The sequence below is a fragment of the Cyanistes caeruleus genome, chromosome 1 (genome assembly GCF_971803275.1).
Source record: "Cyanistes caeruleus chromosome 1, bCyaCae1.hap1.1, whole genome shotgun sequence".
NCBI lineage: Eukaryota > Metazoa > Chordata > Aves > Passeriformes > Paridae > Cyanistes > Cyanistes caeruleus.
The window spans coordinates 93,709,472-93,729,284 of record NC_141701.1 but is presented as its reverse complement, the minus strand read 5'-3'; the positions used below and the strand labels follow the sequence as shown (position 1 = coordinate 93,729,284).

General features: G+C 38.8%; 1 protein-coding gene across 14 annotated transcripts in view; it reads left to right on the top strand.

Annotated features, from left to right (window-relative positions):
• The window catches only part of LOC147655747 (uncharacterized), a 140,330-nt gene that overhangs the window by 62,475 nt on the left and 58,042 nt on the right, over positions 1 to 19,813 (top strand). For 11 of the 14 annotated variants that reach the window (XR_015274120.1, XR_015274119.1, XR_015274094.1 and 8 more), the window contains one exon: positions 15,608 to 15,670. Coding sequence is in view for 2 of the 14 variants with exons in the window: in XM_086842778.1 (XP_086698904.1) it covers positions 15,608 to 15,670 (63 nt within the window). In the remaining 12 variants the exon portion in view is untranslated. Of the gene's footprint in view, positions 1 to 1,313; positions 14,096 to 15,607; positions 15,671 to 18,451; positions 19,014 to 19,813 lie in introns of those variants that run through there. The other 3 variants (XM_086842773.1, XR_015274107.1, XR_015274104.1) reach the window with 3 other exon arrangements.

Here is a 19,813-nt window from a genome sequence, read left to right as displayed (position 1 = left end):
GAGGTGCAGGCTGGTCACCACCCCAGGTGTAGACTCATGCTTCCTAAATGCAGCCTTTCTCGTAAAGAGATTTTTAAAAACTTAAGTGTAGTTTTGATCATATTGTGACTTTCTTTTTTTCCCCCTTCCCTCCCCCCCCCCTTTTATTTTTTGTAGACAACAGATGCAAAATATAATTTTTGGTTTTAAGATCTGTGTCTATATCTGTTACAAATGATGCCAAGATGTGATCCAGCATTTATTTGTTTCTTTGAAAATAAGTTTATTTAAGATGGTTCAAAAATTGCCTGTTATCTAATAGAATTACTTTTCCCTTAGAACATTTCTCAAGGATGAAAGTGAAAGCAGGAAGGGCACATCTGTAATCACTTGTAGAATTATTATGAGGAAAGAATTAACTGGGAAAAAGTCCTAGAACAGTGCTTTGTGTTCACAGTTTATGATTAATATCCATAACAACTAACATTTTGTATTTAAAGCTTCTCATTTTGTTGAGGTTGAATCATTTGTTGGGGGGTTGAATATCTCATACTTTAGAGTTGGTCTTTTGCTCTTGAAGAATGTGGATGGTAAGACAAAATGTTTTTTTTTCCTTCCAAAACTACTGTCAGAAAGTGCTGATACATCCCAAAACCAATAAATACCTCCCAGAGTGGGAGATCAGAGCAACAGAGGAAGGAGGGATGAGGTCCCTGTGTACTACATAACCCTGTGTTTGTAAGTACTCCAGAAATAAAGAGCAGTGCTCAACACCCATCAGAAAGCCAAGAGACCAGTTTGGAAGAGGAGCTCGATCCCAAACATTGTGGATCTAAGGTAAGTACACTCAATTCAGTTCTGGCCAAAGGGAGAATAGGAGGGAAGAAGTTTAACACTTTCAGTAGCTGAATGTGATGGAGAACTATCAGCCATAGAAGAGATCACTGAGCTTAACTTATCAGGAGCATAGAGAAAACAAGTTTGTATACTTGTTTTATAGACATTGGACCCAGTGACTTAAATGTTGCTACTTCCATTCCCAAGTGAGCCTCCCAACTATCCCTTAGGAAGTCTGTTTCTGGGCTCTTGGGCATTGGAATGAAACAAATGACAACAACCTGAGGCCAAAATCTGCCTGCCTGTGTGGCAGCAGAAAGCAGAGCTAGGTGTTCAGGCATTCTCCACTGTGGAAGACGTGACTGTCTTTATGAAACAGCTAGCTTATCAGGAAATGCAGTATTTTTATAAGCATGGTGTGTGCAGAGTCCGATTTGTATATATTTATTCTCAATACCTAGTTGTATCAAGGCACTGTGAACATCATTGTGTTTTTTGTTTGCTTGTTTTTATTGTCTCTGGGCTAGTGAGCATTATTGGTGGGATATCACTGACCAGCTGGAATTCATGATATTTTTCTGCTATGTGATTTTGATACTGAAGCCTTGTAAACAGAGGGCAAACACTTCTGGAACAAGAGTGAATACCCTTGTTTGCATATGAATGAGTATTTGTATGGACCCTTATTCTCAGCATTTATGCAAATGCAAACTCATACATGTGGAGGGGTGTGGAAAAGGGAACAAAAAGCCAGAATCAAAATGAGAGGGTGGATTCATGGAAATGCTTGTTTTCCATTATTTGTCCTGTTCCCTTCATCTTTTCTATTGCACAGGGTTTCAAAAATGGCTCACACCATATGCAAGAGTGTTTTTGGTATAAGGCTTTCTGATTTAAACAGATAGCAGAAGGAAAGAATAGCTCATCTGAATGGAGGAAATGTCAGGCAGTGTTTCCAGTCAATACTCCTAGTTTTCCTAATCTGCTGCCGTTGTAGGGCAACTAGGGGGACCAAGATCAGTGATGATTTTAGAAAAAGATGAGGAGGTAATAGCTTCTTTGTCATGGCAGGTTATTGCAGGCTACTCTATGTTAATAGATAAGGTAGTTTAGATTTTGTCCTCTTTTCCCGGAAGAGGCATAGTAAATAATTTTTTATCTGTGCTGGGAAACTCTTCTGCAAACAGCCAGGGCTATCTCATTTTGCTGCCCATTACAACAGTCCCTGTTGTCCCTACACCATCCTGCTGGGAGCTGCCTGGGATACTGCAGGCTGGCTAAGGTTCAGGCTACATGGTAGCAGTAGGGGGAAATGTGCTTGATAAACAGCTTTTTTGCAGATAACTGTTCTCCCAAAGTAGAGCATGAGTAACAGAATTATCAATTAGCAGAGGAATAAGAGAAGCTACAACTGATTATATCTGGTATTTACACAGTGATTTGTGGCAAGACCTGAAGTGAGGTAAAGTAAGGTGCTTCCTCTTAATTTAGTAGAGTTCATTCATCTCCCACAGGACCACATCTTGGAGACCCCTTTTAGGCTAGTTTATATGTGCCCTCCTTGGGTTTATGCACATTTATTATAGAAACATTTAATTTTTCTAATCCAGGCCTTCCTTTTAGAGTTCTGCTTTTAAAATTTTATCTGGTTTAAGTTTTCCTGTTAACATGTGTTGCAATTATTTACTGAGATACTGTGGGATTCCATCCAGTAAATGAAGTTATGCTTCCTCTGTTTAGATTTATTCCCCTTCACCATGTCAAAATCCCCTGTTAATATCCTGTGACTAGGGATCAGATGTCCATTACTCATGTGTGCCATGACCCCTTTTAACACTTAGAATTGCTGGTTCGAATTGCTGCCTGCGTTACAGCAAAAGTGACACAGTCACCTACCCAAATGTCTTCCAGAATCCCTCTTGCATACTGTGAGCAGCTCCTGGTGTCTCCTGCACATCCACTCAAGCTGTATCTTAAACTAATATTTGACTTATGAATGACAAAGAGGAGAGGCAAAAATGAAACCTCTGTAGAGGGGGTAGAAGAAAAAAATCTGAAGGAAAAAAATGGGAAAATCTGATCATGACACAGTCTTTAGACAAGACCTCAGAAAAGTTAAATGATTGTATTTTGGTTGACTAAGGATTTATGATCTTTGTGTAGAGGGAAATCTGAAGAAGACCTTGGAAGTTAGGTAAGAATAGCATTTCTGGTCATGTTTCACCCTGAAAAAAGAGAATGGTGCTGGAAAGTTTGTGGAGGTAAGAAAAATAAAACAACAGTTATTGCAAATGAACATATTTTTTGGCCATCTGGGATGGGAATGGTATCACAGAAAAGGAGTACCTGAAGATTGAAAATCAAATAGTGTATGACAGCAAGCTGAAAAGAGGAGTCAGGGAATTGTAAAGAATAATGAAGCAAAAGCAGGAAATCTAGTTACTACATGCAGGGAAGCAGACTGAACAAACCAACAAAAAAGATACTACTCAATGGTTCTTTCAAATGAGGGTTTCAAAAAACGTCCTTGCTACATCTAAGGCAGTGTACAGTGAACACTAGAGAGATGAACTTCAATGAATAAATAAAGCAAGATAAACTCGAAAACAGAAAGGTCTGCCGATACTATGTGGGGAAGATAATTAATCTGACTACTCAAAATTCAAACATAATTATAGTTTAAGGGAGTATATCACCTCTTAATGTTACTGAGGATGGTCTAGGGGTTCTAAAAAAACAAAAATGTGGAAAAGAACATATGGTCTATCCAAATTGATGAAGATGAGAGAAGGTGCCCATAGCTTTACTGTTCTCCATGTACTTTGGTAGAGAAGTCAAAAGGCAGAAGAATGCCTTTCCATTTCAGTGACCCTGGGAAAGGCACATGAAACTGCAGAGTGGAAATGAAAGAATTAATGAAAGAAAACACACCCAAATGTTGTTAGCACTGTGCTAAGAACTAGAGGGACATAGCTGGAGAACAATGCTGCGATAACATGGATGTGGGGCTTCTGTACTGCAGGCAATATGTACCTGGCACAGAGTGTACTTAGTCTACATGTACAATCTGCAGAAGACCATATGGATAAATGTACCTCTATTTATCTAAGATAATTCTGAGAGAAAATTACAAGGTAAGGTCTATGGAAGTTTGTGCAGGAGGTTTGTGTCTTTTTTAAGTTAAACTTATTGAAATCTGTCAAAAATCTGCTGAAATAAGATTAATATATTATATGGTGAAACGGAAGTAAATTTCTCCCTTATAATGATTTATTTGAATTGGGATGTAAACAGAGTGATGTGTTTTCTGTACAGGGAGGTGAGTTCAGATTGGCCTGTACTTTGAATTTTTTCCATGTTCTCTACTAATTTGCTAAAATGATGGCCTTATTCCAAACCAGCTTAATTCTGAGGAAATTCCACAGATGAAAAAGCTTATATTTGATTCAGTACTTATTTTTTTTTTAATAATTAAATATATATGAGAATTTCAGTTGTCAGGGATCAGAGCAAGATCATGAACAATGAGCTGATTTATTGCTTCAACTGCTCTTCCAATTTAAGATAATGTGAAAGGATCTTAGTAGCCTAATGAAGTTTTTTATAAAGACACAGTTTAAAGCCCATCAAAAAGAGCCATTATGTGATAGCTGGTTGAATGCATTTAGTGTTCTGTAAATATAATTGTTTGTTGAGCAATCAGCTGGATTTTCTGAGTGCTATCACCAACCACTTTTCCTTGAAATCATGTTTAATTGGTTTAATACATATTCTTATTCCAGATTATGTCTCTTCTAGTTTTTTTAATGTTTACAGCAGCAGAAACTCCACTGAAATCTAAAATGTCTCTGTATTTAATCTGATGCAACTAGCAGAATAGAACTGGGCTTAATATTGTGATATGTGCATCATCCAAGTTCTATACAACTTGCACCATTGTGTAATACATCAAAATTTGTCAGAATGTTGGTACTCTCTCTCACAGTATTTTAAAAGAGAAGTTGATATCTGAGCAATGATGCCTTAATTAAAAGGACAGTTAATTATTCATGACAAGGACAGGGGAATGCAAATGTTTTTTTGCATGTTTGGGTTCTCCTGAAATCGTAAGCTCTCTGTCTATAACACTCCTGACTGAATAATGCAGCTGATTAGTATCAACTCTTACTGGCCACTGAAACTTTTTAAAAAATGTGAACTGCTTAGGAAATTTTGCAGAATAAAGATATTTTGAGAGTTATTGTGTACTAGTCATTAACTGGTTTGGTTTTGATTTCTGGGTTCTTTACTTCTTATCATATTTTAAACCATTTCTTAAATAAACATATCATGCCCTGTACCAGAAACTTCTCCTTTAGCTTGACTTGTAATATATATTTCTATATGCTATTTCACAAACAGAATTTCTATATTTTCTTTCACAAACAGAAACAATTCCTTCGGCTTTCTAATACAAGTGGAGGTTTTAAGTAGATGGAGTTTAGACACTTGAAATCACTAGGACTCTAGGTGTGGATTCTGCCAAGCTGAATCTTCAAATGTTAATTTAAACAGATTATGGCTTTACCTTGAAGCTGAGGTGCAGTGTTTGTAGTCCCTGTCTCCAGTTCATGAATGGAGCCTGGTTCACTCTTCTTTTATTTATATTGAGGTGTGTGCCTTACCTAGGGCGACAACTCCCTGATTTCTAAAGTAACTGCATGAAGAACAAAGCAGATTTTTCTTTCTGCAGTCCAGTGGGATGAGACTGATATGCTTTTTGTGCAGCCTCCAAGAGCACCACCCACCTCCCTCAGGCCCTGGAGCCTGGGATGCCACAGCACGACACAGTTAAACTGAAATGGGACAGACAGTGTTGTGTGTGCTGCAGTGATACCAGTAACTGTGGGCCATTCTTGCTCTCTGTACCTTGAGAAAGCAACATGTTGCCCTGGTTTTTTGAGGAGGAGAGGCACACCTCACAGAAGCTGGGAGGTAATGGGTGTAGGAGGGATTTCCTGCAAGCTTTTAAATCTGGGCTGTGTGCTGAAGCCTGGGAAGAAAAGTAAATTGCCAGATGCTACACTTGTCACCGTCTTGTCCTTCTTACCATCTGACAGGAAGTCTTTGCAGCTCCTGCTTCCTTGATGACATGCTCCTTTGATTTGATCCAGCCTGTTTTAAGGGAGTAGGATATCTGGGAGGTGAGGTGTGCACACCTGTGAGCTGGATTTTAGAGAACCACACACAGCATTATAGGAATACATGTGTGCAGTGCCTTTGCCCCTTGAACAGCAGCTTTGACACGGGTTTGGTCATGCATTGGTTTTATCATCTAGATAGAATCACTTGCAAATATCAGTGTTGCTGTATTTATTCAGTGTAGTTTCTGAACCTTGCTTTCTGGAAATATCCTTTTACCCTCTTGAGCCCTGTAGTGGTTTAGATTTGCCAATTTGAGTTTCCTGGCCAACACACCAAATGTGGAGGGTTTAATGCTGGCTAAAATTACCAGTGCGCTTACTAATTTCTTGCTGTGAGATATGGATTAGGTGAAGGTCAAAAAAGGCTCAAAACTTAAAAGGTATAAAGAAAACTTTATTAACAGGACTAAAAGAAGTATCAGAATAAAACCTTCAGAACCCTTTCCCTCCTCCTGCCTGACTTCTTTCCCAAATGACAATGTAGAGACAAAACTTGGGGTTTTAAATTAGTTACCAACTCTGCAATAGTCTTTTATCAGTTGTAGGGAGAGGAACTTTCACATGCCATGCCATGGACACTTCTCCACAAGAAACAGTTCTCTCGTGGCTTTTCATTTCCACAAATAGCAGCTGCCCGAGAAAAGTTCTGCAATCGTGAAATCCCTCCCATTTTCACAGCCCGCCTCCAGCTGCATTTATGGACCATGTCAAATTATTGGGCATTATTTTAAGGATGAGCTGTTCAAAAACAAAGGTTCTCTTCATCTATCTCTGCGATCATCTTTATCTCTGGGAACTTCTTCTTCTCTCCCTGGGGGAAAAGGGTCTTCATCACTCTCTCTTTCTCTCTGTTCAAGCTTCTCATGGGATCACAGTCTCTTCAGAATCCATCTTGCTTCATCATGGATGCCTCTGCTCAAATCTAGTTTGAATATGCCATCCCCCAATAGTTTCTCATGAATTAAAATTGATATTTTAGTGTATCATAGTCTATCTCCATGCCCTACCAAAAGAACTTTCAGCCTCAATACTAGGCATCTCGTCATTCTTCCATCTGAGACTTGAATCCTTCTTCACTGACCTTGGTGTCTTCATGTTGTCTTCCTATGTGTCATCACTCTCCGTGGCAGCACTGGGGAAGAGCGGTAGGATCTCAGCAGCCAGGCCAGCCCTCAGAGGCAGCACAGTGCGGGCCGATGGCTTCCCCTCCCTCTGCCCGCCAGTTTCTGGTGAAACCCAGCGGCAGCAGAATTTCAGCCGAGCCAGGGACCGGCCTGGCCTGGCGGCACCGCCGGAAAGGGCTCGGCCCCCCTGGGAAGGAGCTGGGAAAGACCCGGAGGGCTTCCCGGGAGGGGCAGCGCTGCAGCAGAGCCCGGCCCAGCCCCGCCGGCCGTGTGGGCTGAGCAGGGGCCGGGCCCCAGCTACTTGTTCAAGGCCAGAAGCCAAGAGAGAGCTTTCCAGGGCTTGTCTGTTTTCAAAATGTGAATCTCACAGAGGTGTATCCATCTTCTAAATGGTTCAGTCAGTTGTCTGTTCTCAGAAGTAGCCAGCTATGGGTTTTTTCCAGGCACAGAGGAAGCTCTCAGCAGCTTCTCTCAGAAAAATAATTTCTGTGGGTGGTTTCTTCCTTCGTACTAAATATCAATTAATGCAAAAACACATATGATTTTAAGAGGAATATTATCCCAAATGGCTCCCTGTCTGAGAGAATTGTGGGGTCTGTTTTGGAGAGGCAAGGCCATAAATTCAAACATTCTTGCTGCTGCTATGAAGCAGATTAAAACTGAATAGAGTTTGAGGCATGATACTTGATTCAGAGGACTGTAGGTGGCATGTAGGTAAATCCATTCTTGTGCAGGGACAAGCTCTGCTGAGGCATACTGTGTGGAGACATGCTGTTGCTGTAAGCCAGCTCTGGAATTCATGGTCAGGAGGTGGTAGCACCTGACAGAAGCTTGCTGGACTTTAGGTGAGGCTGTCATCTCCACATCCTATGGCAGCTGGGGCTCATTGATCCTCCTGTGAATGTCTCAGGCTGGGTACGCAGTGCCCCATCTCCTCCTTCCACTTTCATGGCATTTAGGCTGAATTGGGTAGGTCCTGCTTAATCAGACATGGAGAAGGAAAGGCCTAGAAGCAAGCTTAATGGTGATCAAGCCTTACTGCAGAGGTTCATGGAAGCTTAACATTTAAAATAAGTTATATGGATGTCGTGAGTTTCTCCAGCCTTTCTAAACTTACCGGAATAAAGGTTTGTGCGGGCAGTGGAGGGGAGGGGGTCCTCATTCCTGGCTCAGTCAGCTGTAACGCAAACAAGAGATATTAATCACAGAGAAGCGATACTGGATGTGTTTCAGACACCTGTCTAGCCCATCCCTCACTAACCAGTTCATAAAACTTCTCAGTGATGGGGATTCCACATGTCAGACAGGAGTCTGTAGTCAGGCCCTGGACCATGTGCCATCCTTGCTACTTTACCTTCCCATCTTTTTGCATACCTTCTCATTTTGGCATGTCAGTATTTTTTGAAGATATTGTTGATCTTTCCCATTCACTTACAGGGCTATTTAATCTGTTTCTGATTTAGAAGGAAACCCAGTGTACATGTTTTTTACAGTGCACTTTAGTGGTCGAGATCATATAACTCTTTTGTAAGCAGAGAGAAAAAAAGAAAGAAACAGAATAACCTCACAATTCTTTTTTATTTCCTTGAAATGTGCCCTTAAAAGGATAATAATGCTCTTAATGCATATAGCCACCTTAAAAAAAAAAAAAGTAAAAAGAAAACACATTCTTTTTAATCCCTACTTTATCCTTGGAGTTGGATGATGAGTATTTCAAAGTGTGCTCTGTCAAAGCTTTTCTGACAAGTAGTGATATTTGCTGTGAATCTTAAACTTCAAAAGATAGGAGTATTTAGTAAATGAATTAATTTCAAAGGATTAGACTTTCACTGCAGATGTTTTTGTCTGCCTTATTTCCCTTGAATCTTATAATTGCATCTCTCTCCTGTACCTGCAACACATTAATAATCTTCCTTTGCTTTCATCACACTCCAGTAGCTTTGGTTTGTTTTTATCAGCTGCTTCTAATAGTTTTGATTTTCTTTACTTAAATCTGAAATGGAAGCATCAGTGGCAAAGTAATATAGTAAGTGATAATAACATTCAATGATGCCTTCAATCTCCTTTTTTCTCACCTCCCCCCCTCACTCTAATGACATTCACATGATAGCAAAAGTAAACAAAGAGCACATGTATACAAAAAAAGGAGAAACTTCTTTATATTTTGCTGAGCTTTTGTATTGCTGAAATGGTAAATGCTAAATTGATGCTGGTCTCTCTGTACAGGCCCATGGCATGATATGGAAGAGTCTGTGGATCAAGGGCTGCAATATCATGCTTGCAGTCTGTAGTCTAACTGCAGATATAGCTGAGACTATATTGACATTCTTGCAGGAGCCTGGAGAAGGTGGTAACTGGGAGCATGGTGTTGGAGTCTGGGATACAGAGTATGTGCCCTTGTTTCTGATGCTTAGTTTGAAGATCAAAAAAAACACTGAATTTCATATAAAATGAAATTCATGAGCATGTTTTCATGGTGTTACCTGAGAACAAATGTTAAAGTTAGATAGAAAAAACTGAAAATGTGCGTAGATTAGAAAATTTTCTTAAATAGCTTGGTGAAAAAGTTAGTTTAGAGAGCAGGAGACAAGATGGAAGATTTAGGGTGTTGTCTTTTGTCCCTTCTTTCTTCTTCGTGTTCTTCTCCTAGAGGTTATTGGGTGATAGTAAGTGATTGGACAGAAAATGCCGCAGTGTAGCACATAGGTGAAGGGTCATTGGGTCATTAAGAAAAATAATATACGTGTCTATTGTTAATTGGGTAAAAATAGGTATAAAGATAAAAGAACTGTGTATTTCGGGGCCATTTTGTGCATCAGACACGAAGTGTGCCACAAGGCCTTGTTTGTACCATCAGAAGAAAGAAATGTACCAGATTGCAAAGAATTAACCTTGTGCAGCCAGCCTAGAAAGACCTGTCAAGTTTTGTGATGACCTTTTAATAAACATGAGAAACAAGATTCTAATGAGCTTAGGAGTTTTCTTCAAATCATTGGAACTGAGATAAGCAGGGCACCCCACGAGGGAGGATCCCAAAAGATTTCAGTCCAAAGGAGGCTGAGAAATCCAGGAAGAGAAAGAAAAATTAAGAAGAAATGGAGCAGAATCAGAGAAACAGAAAAAAAGGATTTTTTAGAGAAAAGTTACACATGGGTCACATATTTCAGAGATTTTTTTCCTAGATTCTCATTCTGGAGAGGCCAGATGTACTCACCATCAGGCCACTTGCAGTGCCTCTCACAAACAAACGTGCTGCAGCAGGAGAGTGAAACCCCAGTGAAGGTCGGCTGTGTTTGTGCCAGAGTAAGTGGCACATCTGTGTCACAGAAAGAGCAGCGGCTCCCTTTACCAACGAGCACCTCAGATGGTTCATTGGGCCCGATATGGCCCCAGGACTCCAGGCCACTCCTGGGACCCGGATGGGTCCTTGATTTCTCCGTTGGTTTTGCTGTCATTGCCTTCAGTTTAGTTTCTTCTTTCTGTTCAGCTTTTGTGAGTTCTCTGGTGATTTCAGTGAGTGGGTGTCGCTGTTGGACACGATGTAGAAGTGTGGATTCATTCACAGCACACACCAGCACGAGTTGCTAAGAAAAGAGGCCTTTATTCTCCGAACTTTTCAGCTTTTATAGAGTCATACGCTACAGAGTTAACATGATTAGTCAAAGGAACACCACCTCTTGTCCCATTGGTGGGACAAGAGAAAAACACATTATCTGCAGTCATGCAGCACTGTTTTGAGAAAGCAAGATGATTTACAAATGTTGTCCTTGAGTGCAAGATCTCCCAAGAAACTTTCCGGTAGGAACAGATCAGCCACTGACAGGCTGTAATCATGTCCACAAGTGGGTTTCTTTTCCTTGAGAAAAGGGAACCTGCCTCCCATTTTCCAGCCATTGGGAGATATAAGAGTCATTTGATTGGAACACTGAATAAAGTGTGTTATCACAGAAACCTGGGACTGCTAGTTATAAGCAAGGATGTTACAACCCTTGATCTTATTAGTGGGTGTGTGTTATGGTTTAGGAATGGTGTTCCCATATTTAGTATTCCCATTAAAAAATCTACCCCTCTGCTACTGGATGTTCTTTGAAGCTTTGCTTTGGCAAGTGCTATTACCTGTCTCAGGAATGACAGAATAAAGGCAGACTTCTTTCTACAGACAATTCCAACACTCTTATTTATAAATGGTTCCAGTATTTATTCCTGCCATTTTTATTGCTGCAGTTCCTAGAAGCCTGAGTCATTAAAAAAAAATTTAAATTTAAAGAGAAGTATTTTTACATCTAATCCAAACCCACTGAAATCAATGTAAAAACTGCTAATGATTTGAGTGGGACTTTTATATCTTAAATCCACACTGAATCCAAGCTGAGAGTGGACATGATTTATGTATCCAGGCAGTGCCTTTATCAGCTACTTAAAATTGTGGAGAAGTGGAACATTTTCAGTTTGGGGGGTTCAGAAGAGAATGGAGTTAAATTGTAAATAGCAAATATTATAATCAACTTAACAATGCTCTGACAATGTTTCATAAAAAAAAAATTATGGCCAACACAGAATTTACTTTTTTCTATAGTTTTGTGATGGACTGAAATATTCTGCCTCTGAATGGATTGTTCTCTTTTATTTGGTTGGGTGTTTGTTTTTAAAGCAATACACAGTTTCAGTTCATTTTACGAGGACAGTGTGTTGGATGGTTAAAGTCAGTGTTGGTATAAACTACTTACAATATATCTGAATGGGTTTTAACACTGTTTAAGTAAGGGAGAGATTACTTATCTAAGATACAGGGTGTGCATTGTTCCTATTGCATTGTCAAAGAGTGGATTGGAAGTTTTTATGTGATATCTCAGATATTTTTTTGGCTTTCTCTGGAAAGTGGCCACTCCTCCTCAGAGAGAATAAAGACAAAAAATATATCCCTAAATATTTAACTTGAAGAGAGAGAAAGAGAAACAAAGGTCATTGGTCTTTGAAGACATGTGGAATAAAAAAGGCATGTCTCCTGTGTTGCTGTACAGACAATTTAATCTTGTGGATTTTTCAGTGTTAAATAATGGATGTTATAGTCTGTCGTGGCAGTTTTTATAAGGTTTGTGTGTTACTCAGTGGATTGACTTACACTATTTTTTAGATAATAAGTGGACAGAGAGGACTCATGGGAATATCAGTTTTCATCTTTTTAGTACGCAGCAGGAGGTCTGAAGATGAGCAGGAAGTGGAATGTTATTTTTATTATGATGCTGTTCTCCCAAATATATTGCAACATCAACCACCACAAAATTAAGAAAACTCATTGTGGATATTGATTTTTCTCCATGTTGCCTCTGACTAGGCTCAAACAATCTTTCAAGGCCATGTACAGGAATCTTTCAGAAACACTAGACTAATTTAAAATTCAAACGGGTTTCAAAAGAAGAATAAACACATTTGATTGGATAATCCTGTGCTTCTGAGAGTTCTGTTTTTCTCCCTCAGAACGCTGTAGTCATCCAGTCAGAGGGACAGTCCATACACACCATTAAATGCAGGGAGCTGGGCTGCCTCTGGGGTATTTATGAGTCCACCCATGCATCAGTGTGATGGATCTCCTTGGGCACTGTCTACAGGCAGTTTTCTGCAGTGCTCTAGCACTGTGCTTTGAAAGTCTGGTGCTGTATTGTTTGTAAATGAAGCCTTTTGTTCCATGAGATTTACAGACATGTTTGGGCAAATAAAACATCTAATTTGAGTGATCTAATTGCTGACTCTAAAATGCTGTTTGCACATTACACTGTTTAATTACTTCAGTCTAGTAGTTGTCTAGCAATGTCTCAATCTGTTATATCTGCCAGAATTAAAGGGGGGAAGAAGGAATTTATTTGGGTGTCATTCACTGTGCAACAATTGTACAAAGCCTTAAATGGAGAAGCAGTGTTTGTCCATTATAATACTTTTTGTTACAGTGCCACAATATCCTTAAATAATAGGGGAAAAAAAAAAATCCATGCAGCTTCTCTCCAAGGTTTTGTGGTTCTTGACAGCAGTAAAATGTAGTCTGAGAATGCAGTTCATTAAATAAATGCCAACAAAATACAAACTATCACAGTCACTACATTTTTCCAACACAGCTCTTAAGATGAAATGAAATTGTATGTGAGTATAAAGGGAAGAATAAATGCAATTAGCCACATTGTGTACTCTACTTAATTCAAATTGTGAGAGCACAACTTGTATTAGCTTTATATATAGCCCTATATAACTCACAATTCTTGGCAATCTGTGAGTTATGTACATTCATTACAAGGGATGAAAATGTAACAAGGCTGGCTGTCTTGTCAGGACATCACACTGCCTTCTAAATATGTGTAATCTGTTGTCCTCTTGCTAAAACTTGTCTAAGAAAAGTGCTGGACTGGGAGTGGAGTCTCTATATAAAGCTGCACATCACATTATTTTTAAATCAAGGACTACCTTGCCTTGTGGGAAAAAGTACAGATCATTACTGCAGTATTTTCACTTTTCTATCCTCTTGGTTATGAGTATTGGATGTTCATTTATTAATTGGATCATTTTTAATTGTTTACACTTGTGGGAACCTGTATCTTCTGGAAAGGTTTCATGAGGCATTGTACAGTGCCTCCAAGTACTGTGTTTAGTTAGGAGGGGAAGCACTGATTCTTTAAAGAATGCTTTCTTGGGGAGCAGTATCTCACACAGGCCATGAAGCTATGAAACAATATTTGCCTGGAGTGCCCTTTTGCTGTCTTCTGCTATTTAATGTGATCACCACTGCGAGAAGCACAAAGAGAGCCAAAGAGAAGTAGTTCTTTTTATAATTCTGAGTTGGGCCTTGGTGTCACACCCTTCTCCATACATCTGACTTCCTTGGGGACTGGATATATGGCTATAAATGCTGAGGGAACGCTGCTATTTATATATTTAAGAGTGTCATGTGGCATCGGTTTGTTTTGGAAGAACTGCATGTATAAGGTAAGCATTTGTCTGACCTTTCTGTCATTTCTCAAACCTTGACTTTCCTTCCCTCCTTCCCAAACCTCATCTGTTCACAGCTGAAATCCTAGTCTTTGCTACAAGTCACAGTCTGTGTGTTTGTTTCCGAGGGATCTTTCCTGTGTTGCAAGATGAGAACTAGCAGGATTGTAAGCACTGTAGTATATTCCCTGAAGCTTCTCTAAAATGTTTATGCCAGTGGCAAAGATCCTGTTTGACATTTCAGCACAATAAGGCTGAATGCAAGAGCTTCAGGCGACTGCTGTGCACTCTGCTGACATTCACTTGCCTGTAGTGGTTGGAGGAAAAGTCCCACTGCGCTTGGTTTCTGCTCCTAACTTGCCAGACACTAGTCTCTTGTCTTTGTCTTGTCTTTGTTAGGCTCTGCTCTTAAACTACTTCCTCACATCACTTAGGCTGCACCTCAGGTAGCAGACATATAGGCACATCTGAGTCAATGACCTGACTGCTGCTGGCCCTTTCTGTATAAATATAACTCCCTTCTAACTCTCCCCTGCATGAATCATCTCTTAACCTGTGTTTGGGGGGTATTTTGAGTTTGAGTTGGCTGGTCAGCCCATGGGAACGAAGTAATGTTTGAGTTGGCACTGTTAGCAGCTACTGGTGTGACCACTCCATTCCATATATTATCCATGTTCGTTCCTTCTAAGATGTTTTTGACAGCTGTGAATGGCCTTGGAGCTAAAAGTAAAATATGTGCTGGTCATGTTGCCTCTTCACTTCACCTCTAAATAATTTTTGAAAGCTATAGAAGTTTTTAATTGGCAGTGAAGCTGAAGAAATTAAAATCCCAAATCAGACCAAAACTTTTCAGATGTGTAAATACTGATGTCTTGATTCTTATTCTATTAAAGACTCTGAGTCTTTTTTGCAATATTAATTCTGATAAAGATGTAAATTCCAGTATTGATTTTGGACTTTGTTATTTTTTGTGTGCTTACATATTAGTAGGAATCTGTTTTATTTTCACACTCATAGACTCTTGGTGTTGCAGGGAATTGTGGTCAACTGTATTTATTTTTATTGCAGCATTAGGAATATTGGTTGGCTAAACATACTAAAATAATCCCCTATTGTACTTGAAATGAAAATTAGTTTTGAAGTTTCCTGTTTATGATATACTTTTGCTTTTCTATTGAGCATAATTTTAGTAATTCTCCCCTTTGTCACTTGAGATTTTAAGAAGAACTAAGATATTTTCCAGTCTGACTAGGTTAATTTTGAGGTCTCATATTAATTATTAGCAGTTCTGCTATAACTCTGGTGCTGCACAAAGAAAACAGGTATCAGAAACTCTTTATTTAAGTATTTTTAAGGGGGTACCAGTAATTATGAGTAGAACAGTCTGGACAAAATATGAACTACTTTGTCTTTATGTCTTACTGCCTTTTACCTTCCCCCCAACTATTTTTGAAACTTTAAAACTTGTTGGTCTTTTGATTTTATTCTTTGCTTCTTCTATTCTTTTAGGCCCAAAGAATCCAAGTTCTCTTCAGCAACCACTTTCATAAGCTGAGGATTTGGAGATTTGAGGTAGGTTCTGAAATTGCTTAGATATTTAGTCACATCCATCAAGACAATGAAAGTAACACTAGTAGGAGTGATAGTATTAATGATTTGTCATTCCATGTCGTAGATGAATCAAGTGTGAAAGTGTTTACAACGGATTTATGAAAAAGAAATACTGAACAAAAAAACACATTTCATTGCAAATATGCAAAAAAATTTCAAAAAAATTTAGTGTTTAGTTTTATTTTATTAGACACTGTGGAAACACATATCTCTTATATTTCCTATAAGTAGGTTGTCTTCCTGATTAAATTATTAGTATTGAGCAAACATAGGAGAGAAAGGGGAACAAGCAGTGACTGATAAAAGACAATTCACAGATGTTTATTTAGCTACTTCATGAGGCAGTTTCAATCTGCTGATATATTCTTTGAGAGTTTTGATTGGGTTGTGGGATTATGTGATAAAAAGGACAAAATTCAATAAGCACATTAAAAATAGAGAAGGTTTGATTTGATTTCCTTATTAGCTGTTTTGGTTGGGGGTTTTTGTTGTTGTTTGGGTTTATGACATATGGAATGATGGTGTCTTAGGAATGTTAGATCATAACTTTTTCAATTTTATAGATTTGATAGAATTTTCTATGAATTTAGTTTAACTACCATTACCTGCTGCTTAACATAAAGGTGGAAAAATACACATAGGCTGGGATAAATAAAATAAGTGTTCAAGTATTAATTCTGAAGTTGTGTAACTAATATATTCAGCTGCATAACTACCATACTGTGTTTCATAAGTGTTTTATTACATGGGTAAGGCAAATAATCCACAAGAACTCTCACTCACAAGAACTCAGGGCAGAGGTTACATTTATATCAGGGTTATATGATTTAGGGATTTGGGGATTGAATCTTTTCTATTGAAATCCAGTGCCTTTCTCAGTTTCCTTGAAAGCAGGTCCCAGGTGAACTTATTAAATACTGATACTGGTCATGCACAATGTAGGTTTTTCTGTGGAAAGACAAACCTGGTACTAATAATTGGGCATTTTATATGAAATTATAAATAAATGTGTCCGAGACTGAAATGTCTTGAAAAGGTCTTGTTTTTGACAGCTTGAAATATAATCTCTGTATGCATTTTAAAGTCAGGGAGCAAAAAAGATAGCAACTCTCACCTCTCAGAGCTTCCCTGTGCTGCTCTCTAATCTGTCAGGGGTGTGGTGGTATGAAAATTTACTGTGAGCTGAGGAAATATATGGGGTCAGTACTCCTCAATCAACAGTTGTGCTGTTTGCATATTCCTATTGTCCATCTTGAAGATTCATCAGGATAGGCTGGTATTATTAGAGGGACCTAAAAAGAGGTGAAGGAATGAAAAAGAGAGAGCCATCTAGTTTAGATTTTGAAATTAATACCAAAAAAGAGTTAAAATTTGGTGCTTAAAAATATACACAGCTATTGAATTCCTATATTGAATCGTAGTTGATATTTAGAATGGAAAGAATAATTTGGGGTCTCAAGAGTGAATTAGACTCCGTAAAAGATAATTTTGGGGAAAGAAATTATATTTATAATATTCAATTAGGAAAGATTTTTTTTTTCCCCCACTGATAAAATAGTGATTTCTGAAGTTTTCAATCCAATAACAGAGAAAATTAAAAGCAATTAAAAATTGGAAAATTTGGTGAATGACAGGAGGCTAAAATGCCTTGTGGACAGGACAGAAAGATTAATCTAAGTAATACTGTAATGTTTTTCCATTCTAGTGTATCCAACCACTTTTTTTATTTATCAATAAAAAGTATTTCTGTTAAAGCATAAATTCTCTTTTAGAGAAGAAATGTGAGGTGGACCACAGAGGTACACAGCTCCTGCAAACACCTATAGAATGTGTCTGGAAATAACTGTCCAAAAACTAACCAACCAACTGAACATTTGTTCATTGTGATATTTGTTCTTCTCAAATGAAGAGGGAAATGATTTTTAGAATAATGTTTAAGCTATTGATGTTTATTAAACTCTTTTTAGAATTACTCTATGTTTTAAAATACTTTCAGAAGGGATAAGCACTCATAGTTTCCATATACTATGGTCAAATTCACCATCCCTTTTGATTTTGTGCATTATAATGAGTACATTGTACAAATGAAGGCAGAATCTATTTTCCCAGACTCTGAGTCTTTAACTAAAAGTTTCTTTTACACCAGGATCAGCATTTGGATCCTGTTTAAGTGATATTATCTGACTCTGTGTAAGTCTTCCTTTTAGCTGATAAATTAACAATATAGCCATTTTCAATGTTTTGGGGATCTTTGTGCTTATTTTAGAGATATATCTTAAGGAAAACCCCATACTTAGGCCTTTTATGTACAGTACTACTGCAATTTCTTTCTTATTTCTCAGAGTTAAAAAAAAATACAACAGAATGAACATTCTAAACTTACCTATAGTGTACACTGCATGCTATAGGAACTGTGTTTATTTTTTTCTTTTATGGACTCATTTTATTAAATAACTATTACTACCTGCTTTTTATCCAGATTTTTCTTTAGTTTAGGAGGAAAAACTCAACAGAAATTCTTTTTTTTTTTTTCATTACTTCTGTCACTGGGAGGGTTTCTCCCTTAAGAGTGTGAGGCAATCATTTTAGAGATTGCTTGAAGTTTCAAGGAAATTTTGCCAAGTAGGGTCTGATGTCTTGCAACATGACCTAATTCTAATTATTTTTCTGCATTTGGGACACAGCCTTGGAGGGTGGAGTTGAATCCTGCAGTCATGGGTGTGAGGCATCCATCACCTCTGCAACACAGGTGCAGGAGAGAGGAGTGTTTGCCATGCAGGTTGCTGTGGTGGTGGTTGGCAAACCATTCAGCTTCTAAAGGTCCTGCTCCAGGATGTCTGTGTGCTTTCTCTTGTAGCTGCTCATGTCTGGACTGCTGTGCTCATGCTCCTGCCAGCTATTGATGCTCCTTTAATTGTCCTTACTTACACTTAGTAAAGTGGGTGAGTGAAATGGTTCTGGCTGTGAGAGCCAAGGTCTCACAAATTTCCTGGCCAGCAACACTGGTTTTTACACAGCTGGTTTGTATCCTCAGCTGGTCTGAGCTGCAGAGCTGAGGGAAGGGCTCAGCTTTGCTATCTTTAACCATTCACAAGTTTGCTGACCCAAATACTTCTATATTAAGCGTGGAGAGAGGCACTTCTAGTGCCATGTTAAGAGGAATGAATCACCTTTCAACATACCAGCCTGGTGCTTGATGCACAATCAGCACTGATGTTTAGCTGCTGAATGAATGAAGTTTTGTAGAAGGACTCTTGTAAAGAAGGCTGTGTCTGCAGAAGTGCACAGCAAAGTCAGCATGCAGGTGAGCTCTGGTTTTCTTTTATTCTCCATGCAACTGTGTTCAAGTGGAATGACAACACAAAGAAGTGCAAGTATATCTTGGCATACGGTGATTTAAATGTGCCCCCCCCCTCCCCATCTTTCATACTTTGGTACATAAACAGAAAGAGCAGAGTAATAGGTCAGAAAGTTAACTATTAGCCAAGTTTCAAATCTTGCTGATGAGTGATGGTTGGTATTTCACTGGCCTGGCAGCCTGGCAGCTCTCTTGTGGTGCTGGTGAGGCAGGTGTTTTAAGCCAGTCATCAGTATCAGATACAGCTTTTAAATAAACTCATCTATCATGAGCATTTGTGTTTGGGCAGCAGTTGCCCAGCTGTGCTTAGACTGTGGCACTGAGCATGTCAAGTGTCACCTTGCTCAGACAAGCCCAGGAAAAAAGCTTCCCCAGGGTTGTTAATATCCTCGTCAATGCAAGTCAACAGACATCTTCTGACAAAGTGTGGGCAGAGAGTAGGGGGAGGAAAATGTGCTGTATGAACTAATATAAATTCAGGCTGTGCAAAACCCCTATGGGCTCCCAGGCAGAACCAGTGTTTGAGGAGGATTGCAGGTAGTCTTGTGGTGATGGAAGATGAGAGGGATTCATATCTGACCAGGTATAAAGGGTTTAGCAGATCAAATGCTTTGCTTCTGTCAAACAAAAACAAAACAAAACAGAAAAGGCTTTTAATTAAGAAACTACTTAATGAAGAACTGGAGAGAACAGAAACATTAGCATTGAACCTCTGCCCCCTCACAAGGGGTTTTGAGCTTGTCTGT